Source organism: Amphibalanus amphitrite, unplaced genomic scaffold (genome assembly GCF_019059575.1).
Source record: "Amphibalanus amphitrite isolate SeventyFive unplaced genomic scaffold, NRLGWU_Aamphi_draft 000594F_arrow, whole genome shotgun sequence".
NCBI lineage: Eukaryota > Metazoa > Arthropoda > Thecostraca > Balanomorpha > Balanidae > Amphibalanus > Amphibalanus amphitrite.
The window spans coordinates 150,933-159,951 of NW_024882088.1; the positions used below are offsets into that span (position 1 = coordinate 150,933).

Consider the following 9,019-nt stretch of genomic DNA (forward strand, 5'->3'; position numbering starts at 1 on the left):
TCAGTTGTCACTGGTTCAGTTGTCACTGGTTCAGTTGTCACTGGTTCAGTTGTCACTGGTTCAGTTGTCTACTGGTTCAGTTGTCCACTGGTTCAGTTGTCCACTGGTTCAGTTGTCACTGGTTCAGTTGTCCCTGGTTCAGTTGTCACTGGTTCAGTTGTCACTGGTTCAGTTGTCACTGGTTCAGTTGGCTACTGGTTCAGTTGTCCACTGGTTCAGTTGTCCACTTGTTCAGTTGTCCACTGGTTCAGTTGTCACTGGTTCAGTTGTCCCTGGTTCAGTTGTCACTGGTTCAGTTGTCACTGGTTCAGTTGTCCCTGGTTCAGTTGTCCCTGGTTCAGTTGTCACTGGTTCAGTTGTCCCTGGTTCAGCTGTCACTGGTTCAGTTGTCCCTGGTTCAGTTGTCACTGGTTCAGTTGTCCTGGTTCGGTTGTCACTGGTTCAGTTGTCATGGAACCGACTCGACGAATCCCCAGCGCCACCTCTCGGCTGCCCCGGTTCGGCGGTGCGTAACGGAAGAGGGCGCTGGCAGCCCAGGTCGGCCGTGCTAGTCAGTCCCCACGGCACCGCGCACACACTGCATATTGCACATACAGCACCAAGGCGTGTGTGGTCATCCACCGTGCAATTCAAGCCCAAGCTTCTTACAGACAGGCTCAAGTCTTTAACTAGAGCCCAAAGCAAGGCGATCAGATGCCCGTTTTGGAGCTGCGAAAACAGTCGTAAACGTTACTGAAAACTGATATGGCTGTGGGAGCGTTGCTCGTTAGTAAAGTAATCTTTCACTGCTCGCATGCGTTTTTCATACTGCAGCCTGCGTTGCGTGTGCGTAATAAGCGTTTCTGTAGAAGGGCCTGCTCACGCTACAAAGGTCAGCATTCTACGCGTTTGTGCCTGTAACCCGTTTGCCACTATCATAGGTAATCGAATCGTACGTCGCATAAACTTCACTGGAAAAGGACTTTTCAGAAATTCCCGGCATCTGCCTCTAAACCTACACGCCACAATGACACCGGATTAAACGGAAGCTTACAACTCGTGACATATGTACATTCAATGTATGATGATCCAAGCAAAACTAATCAGACTTAAAACCACTAAGAAGCCAATAATGACGTACGCTGGACGGAATTATCTGCAATAAATCATTATCACAGGACGATTGCATCATCAGAGCCGCATTCGATGTGCAGGTTGCACCGTATATTCGTGACAAACGCAGTAAAAAGGTCGCCAGTACAAATGATTTAATGCCGCTCTTCAAGACACGATATGTGTGACTCGGCTGAACTGAGCAGCAGATTCATCCATATTCCATAATATTCCCTACCGACGTAACTCGGATTTTACAGCTGAAAGGAAACACAGGTGAGCCCACTCTGGTCACCACACGATTGCATTATTGAAGCACTCTAGCTTATTGCACACTATTTTGACCAACAAAACATAAAATCTTAGTTCAAAATGAAGAACTCTTTACGTGGGCTTTACTCGCACGGCGTACGTTCGCGTTCAATGTGATGCCGCATCTAGTGATCCAAACTAGTGCATTTAAAACATCTATCATTGCATCTACCACCCGCGTTCAATTTCTACCAATCCCCCTCCCCTCCACTCCGCCTCACTCCCCACCCATCGGGCCATTCCTCAGAACCTGACGGGACTCCGGCGGGTAGCCGGCGCTCCGTCCAGCGGATCCACCACGTGAGCCGTGAACAGGGGCAGGCCCAGCTCCACGTGCATCACAGAGGCGACGAACGGCCGGTCGAGCTGCAGCACGGCGCGCGGCGTGCTCTCGTCAGAGCCCGCCCGCGGGATGATGCTGATACCGGCCGCTCCGGCGGCTCGCGTGCCCTTCTCGTCGACATCGATGACGGCCCGGTGCACGAGCTGGTCCACCTTGTCGGCACCGTTGGGCCCCAGGCCGCCCTCCAGCATCGGGCCCAGGCCGAGCGACAGGGCCACGTCGCGGTAGTCGTGCTTGACGGACTTGATGGAGAACTTGGGGAAGGTGAGAAGCACCTGGGTCTCGAGCGGCGATATCTCCGCCAGCGCCTCGTAGTGCCGCCGGGACAGCTTGCTCACGACATCCTCACTCCGGTTCGCCGCCACAAAGAAGAACATCTCCATGTGAAACGCGTTGTCGTTGTACGGCACGGCCACGCCGTACAGGCCGTCGTCGCTGGCGTTCAGAAACCGCATCGAGCCGGAGACTAGCACCGCGGGCACGGCCTGCTCGCCGGCCGGCCGGCGGAACGGCAGCTCCTTGGTGGAGATGGTGAGCTCGGGCAGCCAGGGGCTGGAGAAGGCCAGCGCAGCGGCCAGCACCAGGCGCGAGTCCGGGTCCAGGTGGGTAAACAGGTCCGAGATCAGACCGTCCGTGGCCGCCGACACGTCAGAGTTGATCTGCCGCACCGCCTCGGCGGCGCCCAGGTCCAGCTCCCGGCCGGTGGGAGGGGACAGCAGCTGCAGCAGCCGCGCGCACAGCTGCTGTTTGGACACAGAGGTCACCTGCGGCTTCGAGCACTCGGTGCGCACGCGAGGTATGCTGTACGCCCGGAAGAAACTCTTCACGGAGGACTTCTCGGCAGCCTGTGGGGAGGGACAGGGGTGAGGGAGACGAATTTACGATCTGCTGAAAATCTGCGTTCTGCTAAAATGTCGACAATGAGACTGCATCGTATGATAACTTGATCATATCAATCGCATAAATTGTTTCAGGCAGCCGAACAGCTGTCATCGCACCAAAGAACAAAGGCAATGACATGACGGTTTTTAATAGCATAATTAAATGCCTTAAAATGCTGTAGCACAAATCGACACCTTTTTTTAAACCCCCACATCTGCTCTCCCGTGAATTTCCGGGAGGCACGAAAGATCTCCTTTTAAAAGTGTCCAATCGTCCGATCCTGATCAAATATGTGTGTTCGTAGGCCTGTTCTGGTATTGCTTTATCTGCCAAGACAGACAAACTTGAGACTAAAATCGAGTGATTGTACCTTTTTTGAAGGTCTCTAACCAGCTTGTCTGAAATTCACCGGAGAACAAATGTGGGGTTTAAAAAAAGGTGTCGAAATAGCACGTTTATAACGGGCTTCAACTCCTTTACACTGACACGACCACACTGCGATTCAGAGTGCGCCCCTCCCACCCCACCCCACGCACTGCCTACTCACCATTTGGTCGATGGCCTGGCTGAGCTGGGCCGGGTTGGCGGTGCCCAGCTGCCTCTGAATCAGACTCTGGATCTCCGTGTTGGCCGCGCGGTGAGCGCCGGCAATCACGTTAAACAGCGCCGCCGGGCACACCACCTCGTTCTGCTGGCCAGAGAGCACCTCCTGAGGGGAGAAAGGTCAGGTCAGATCAGGTCAGGTGCCGCAGGAAAACCACCAGACGGTGAGGTTTGTGATGGTATGATGCAAGGTTTGATAAAGAGTATATAATGACGACTCGTGAGCAATGAGCGGTGTGTATATTCTATTAAAGCACACCCCTCTAGCTACGTTCCTTTCGGGACTATATAAAGGACTGTTGTCTACATTCCACTGCATTCACGTGCCATCGTACCTACCAAGGGAATTGTTACATAAGAGCCCTAATTAACCCGGTTTACATAGCATATTTGACGAGGCTCTAGCTCGTTAATTTGGCGATAATTTCGATGCAGTGGTCTTCAAATATTTAGAGGGGAACATTTTGTAAATTGTTAAGCACCATTGGCATCTTTTGCAACATCACGGACGGAGATATAAGCTTGCAACAAACCCTATGTAAACCGGGTTATTGGTACCGCAAAGCATTTTCAGCCTGGAAAGCTAGCGTTGCAGTGCCGCGATACTGACGATTTGTACCACCGATATGCGGCTGTCGCCAGCGTTCTGCCCATCGGACCATACTACATCGTGCTCGTTATGGATCGTAACGCCGAAAACAAGCGCACTTTGCTTAGTAAACGGTACGGCTTAACTCTTTGGAAGACTCTTTGGAAACATCATGGCACCATGCCACCATGGCTTCCCATAGCACCGGAAAAGAATGCTGTCTGACCACCCCTGTCTTATGCTTTGAAAAATGTATAATAGTTCACACATGCATCGCACATATGTGGTTGCATTCAAAACCATATCCTCCAAAATATCTACTTCCAGGGGGGGGGGGGGGGTACCTTTTCAAGGTCCTATCAACCTATCAGCTAACCTCCGCGACCCGATATATTATATGTTTTTGACCGCACACTGCTATTCTCAAGAATGTTCCTCTTTCCCAGCGGATAGCTTTTGCTGGTAAGATGCTTATTCTTCAATCGAGGATCAATCGCGCCCATGCATTTATCTCAAGTCACGAGGTCACGAAATAGGCGTCACGAAACCCTTCGTGAAATACTCAGGACTCCAGAAGTACGCAACTCGCAATGCAAAATTCGGCGACGGCCCTCGACGTTGCGCGAGAGCCTACAGATGCGCGCAGCACCAGCCGGAGGCGACCGGAGGCTGCAGGCTGGCTATATGGACCTTTCACCGAATAAATCTGAATCTGAATCTAGTTATAATACAAGGTGCGCGCAGCTGCGAGCCAGCAACGGTTGCTCGGCACTCCACAGAGACTGGCGTTCAAAGCTCCTATATGCAAATTTACGGGTCGGGGGCTGGCTCATAGCTCCTATGCAGATTTACGGGCCGGGGCTGGTCCATAGCTCCAGAGTAGTGAGACGGCGACCCAAAGCTCTAGTGCAGAGAGACCGGCCGGCGCAGCGGCTGGCAGCTAACGGTACCCGTATGGCCGTTACGGCACATACACCTCATTACCGCAGTGACGAGCCGGCGCCGACCTGACCCGGCTCTAAGGCGCAGCGCGTGAGATCGTATCCAGAGTAGCGGCGCCCACTGCTGGCTCTCCAGCTTCTGACAGCGGCGGCTCGGAGGTGACCTCCGCGGCTGATGGGTCGATAGGGCCGCCGCGGCCGCCGGCAGCGCTCAGGACAGTGACCGGCGTCGCCACAGGCCCGGTCAACTGCACGACAAACCGGTACCGACATTTACTGCTCCGTCCGGCGGCTGTCTGTCCGTCCAAGGCCGACCGCCGAGATGGCCAGGAGAGGCGGGAGAGGTGTCATCGAGCCCCGGAGACCTTTCAGTTGCAGTGTGTCCCAAGGGCAATCCAGTCCGTTCTGATCAGATGTTCATAATATGTTTGGGAGAAAGAAAGCTAGACATTTCTAAATACCTTTGTGCATCGGAGCTGCACCAGCGGCGTCAAACTTCTAGAACATCTTACGTCCTTTCATATGCAGATGATATGAACAGATTATCTGGACACGATTTCTCACTCAGATTCGTAGAACTGCACTGACTCATACCGAGACACTTCCGCGTTGAGTCCGGTAAGACGCAGGTCGGACTAACGCCTAGGTCACCGCACTCTGATCCGAGCAGTGCTCAGACCGGTTCGGCTCAGCCTCAGTGCCATAAGTCACGACTTCCCGACCCAGGTCTCAGCGGCAGTGACCTCAGCGGTTAGCCACACACCAAAGCGACGGCACTGTGCGGCGGCGACCACCGCACTATCCACTCAGATCAGATTAGCAGGCGTTACGACGGTGGAGTTATAATCCAAGGCTGTCCAGCGCCATCCGAACGGCAGGGAGACAGAAGCTAAAGCTGTCAAAAATCCAGCCGGTAGATTGGGCCTGGCCGAAACCAGCCCTGGCCGTAACGGCGGTGGTTAGATTCAGTGGATCGCAATTTGCGGGGATCCCGACGACATACGTCAAACCAATGCACTGAGGGAGATATTAGGCCGTGCAGCAGCGAATGACAAAAGCCCAAGAAGGACATAGTTGTGGTAAACGTTATTATCGGTGGGCTTCAGAGGCTAATTTTTCAGCGGTAAGCCATCACCAAAGGGACAGCTGACATATATGGCGACCAGAGCGACATTCGAAAACCACAAGAGAGGCGGACACTCTGGACATTAGCAGAATCAAGAAAACACCGGCGTGCAACACGAAATGTAGCGTCTCAAGGTCCGGGACGGGCACCATCGATAAATAATGCTGCCAGTGTTCCCGCCCACACCCTATGCTTGCAGGGACTTGTGCAGCGGTCGGGAGCACTCAAATCCAGTTCATGTATCGTAACACTGGGCCCTTAACACATTTATATCGAAGCATCCAGATCGTCACCGGCAAAACATCGGCAGCCGGCTACCGTGACGACACAACACGCTCACCGGGCCAACTAAAAAGCGGGCCAGGGTCACGGTCACGGTCAGACGGAGAGGCCATCAGCTGATCGGAGACGGCTCGCGCAAAAACGAGACTAACGGGTGATAATAGGCCCGAGCCCGAAGCATTACAAGCACTTCTAGCTTAGATTTAAGTAAGAAAAAAAACTTTATTTTAGAAAGGAAAACGTGATTAGCGTAATTTATTTCAATGGACAGGCGAGGTTGGAAATGTGGGGATAACTACACCCGGATTTCTATATATATGATGGCATTTCTATAATAATCTCACATTTGTTTCCAGAACCCATTCGTGCACGCCCGTGAGCACGTTCTTACCCTGAGGAGGTGGTCATTGAGATCGAGCAGCGGGCTCTCCTTCTCGATGACGAGGCCCGCAGCGGTCGCAGCCAGCAGCAGCAGCGCGGCTGTCAGAGGGAGAGGGTCGGCCGAGGTCAACTTGCCGCCGGCGGGGTCACAGACGGGCACCCCGACACCGGGCGGGCCGCAGGACAGGCGGCCACACACCCCCCGCGGCGCCCGCAGCGAAGGTCGGATTGCGCTAGGCGCACATTGCAAAATATTACACAGACCGGGGAGCAGCCGGGATTTGAGCAATCGTGCCGAAAGGACCACCGGTTCCTGACGAAATGGAACATGGCCATGTGGTGTGACGTTGTCGATGGAGACCATGTGCCGATGTCGTATTTGAAAATGTGGTAGTTCATGCCGCAAGAGACTAGGCAATGAATTAAAAAGGCGGACTGAAGGCATGGCTACGTCCAAATTTGGGCTTCCTTTTATCAAAGCTGCTGAAGCCGATTGCACATCCAAGGTTCGAGCAGACAACCATTAAACACGATAGTACGACCTTTAATTACTTTTTCGGGAAATTCACGAAAGTGCACAATTGCGGCATGGATGAACACAGAACCGCCAACAAAAGCAGTTGAAGCAACAATAACCACATAGAAGCGAGACACCCGACCGGTTCCAGCTCACAGCTGAAGCTCAGCTTGGACCCTCCCCATTGACATCACAGGGCGGTACAACATGACGAACCAACACAAACACCCAAATTAAGTTCACAACAAATCAAGCACGCAGATCAGACTGACCCCAAACACTACCGTTCCACAATCTCATCTCTCTCACCTGCTCTGAGATAGTGTCTCCCCGTCGTGTCCATATCTGCAGCTGGCGCTCCTCTCACTATGGCGACCGGTGCGCGACTGACTCCCGTCTGGCCCGACCGTCCGACCGGCCTCCTCCCGGCGACCCAGACCGGGGCGCGGCGGCCGATCAGGTGCGCCGCACGGTGCAGCCGACTTCTGGAGCCGACCCGCAGCGCCGACCGGTTTCGCAAGCTGCGACTGTCACTCTCTGGCGACTCTGGGTCCGGCTCCAGCTTCGGTGGGCGGTAGGAGGCGTGGGTGCTGGTTGAAGGCGATTTTAGACTCGTGAGGACTGGTTGGAAGTGGGTTAGCTAATCGTGTTCCAAGGAAGGTGAATCTGGTTGAAGGCGCTTCAAAGCAGTTTCCGGCAGTTGATGGCAGTGGTTGTGGCTGAACGCGGACTGGATAGCTAGCCGTGACCGGTCAGTGACCAGAAGGTCACAGTCGATCGATGACCCATCAATGACCGATAGGTCAAGGCCACACCTGAGACCGGCTGATGACCGGTTACACCAGTGATCGCCCACTGAGGTCCACTTCCAAGGAGCGATCAGTAGGGTCGATTTTCCACGCAGGTACTGCGTCAATAAAATTCAGCCATCCATGACCGGACAAACGCCAACCGCTCAGATGATGCACGCAAACAGAAATCGTTGGGAAAACACACCGGGATGGTGTAGCCCTGACATACACTAACGGTACGTAGGTAATGGGACGGCAATGAGCGGGATTGCGGTCGTCACGAGAGGGTTCATTAGCGAGATGACGGGCTCGATACGGGCATCTTCTTACGTCACCTAACCTTCAGCCAGGGAAAAGGTGATCAATGATCATTGATCATCGTCCCAAAACCCGTCTGGGTTTTTCGTGACAAATTGTAATCTTGTCTCACAATAAAACAATACTGACAAAGAAATAAGTTCGACGCACCGCACTAAGCGAGATAACTTGAGACCCAGACGCAAGGAAGATGAAACGGACAAAACCGCGCAATGAGCGAGACTTGGTGACCCACATCAACACAAATTTAGAGTGACCGATTTCCACCTTAACAATTTTACCGATTTTAGGGACAACTTGTAATTAGCATGGGATTCGTGTTGGTTCCGTCTTTCAATAGTCGGATTAATTGTCAAACGAGTCCCTAAAATATGTAAAATATGCAACGAGATCGCTTTCAGAACGTCAACTTCCGAGTCAACGACAAATATGTAGGTATTCTTAATTGCGGCCTTGTTCTAAATTATCTCATGCTTCTCCGATGATCCCTGCCGTTAGAGTCGTCTAGAGAAGTTGTGTCATTTGCTATTTAAACGGGATCTTCTACATACGTTCACTGCCAACGAGCCTGCTCTCTAGAACGGTGCGATGCTTTGATTCGACTTAGCAACAGCTGCAAAATGCAGTAGGGAATGGGATCTCGACTGTCTTCTCCAAAATACCATAGTCCTCCAAACCCAGCATAAGTAGCCTTTTAGGTCATGTCGGTATTTCCTTGGTTCTAATTTATGGTATACACATTCTAAACATTTACAAGCAGGCATCACCAATGTTTTCATATTTCAAGATCACAAATAAGCTACCACGAAGGTCTTCACACTCGTTACGTGGCTACTGGGCTC

General features: G+C 52.7%; 1 protein-coding gene across 1 annotated transcript; it reads right to left on the reverse strand.

Annotated features, from left to right (window-relative positions):
• Nucleotides 1–1,181: 1,181 nt before the first annotated feature.
• LOC122394472 (corticosteroid-binding globulin-like) lies at nucleotides 1,182–8,674 on the reverse strand. The gene is made up of 4 exons (XM_043391359.1): nucleotides 7,378–8,674; nucleotides 6,562–6,650; nucleotides 3,177–3,338; nucleotides 1,182–2,592 (listed from the first exon to the last, which is right to left on the reverse strand). Exons 1-4 carry the CDS (start codon nucleotides 7,409–7,411, stop codon nucleotides 1,648–1,650), a joined length of 1,230 nt encoding a protein of 409 aa, XP_043247294.1. The 5' UTR covers nucleotides 7,412–8,674; the 3' UTR covers nucleotides 1,182–1,647.
• Nucleotides 8,675–9,019: the final 345 nt, after the last annotated feature.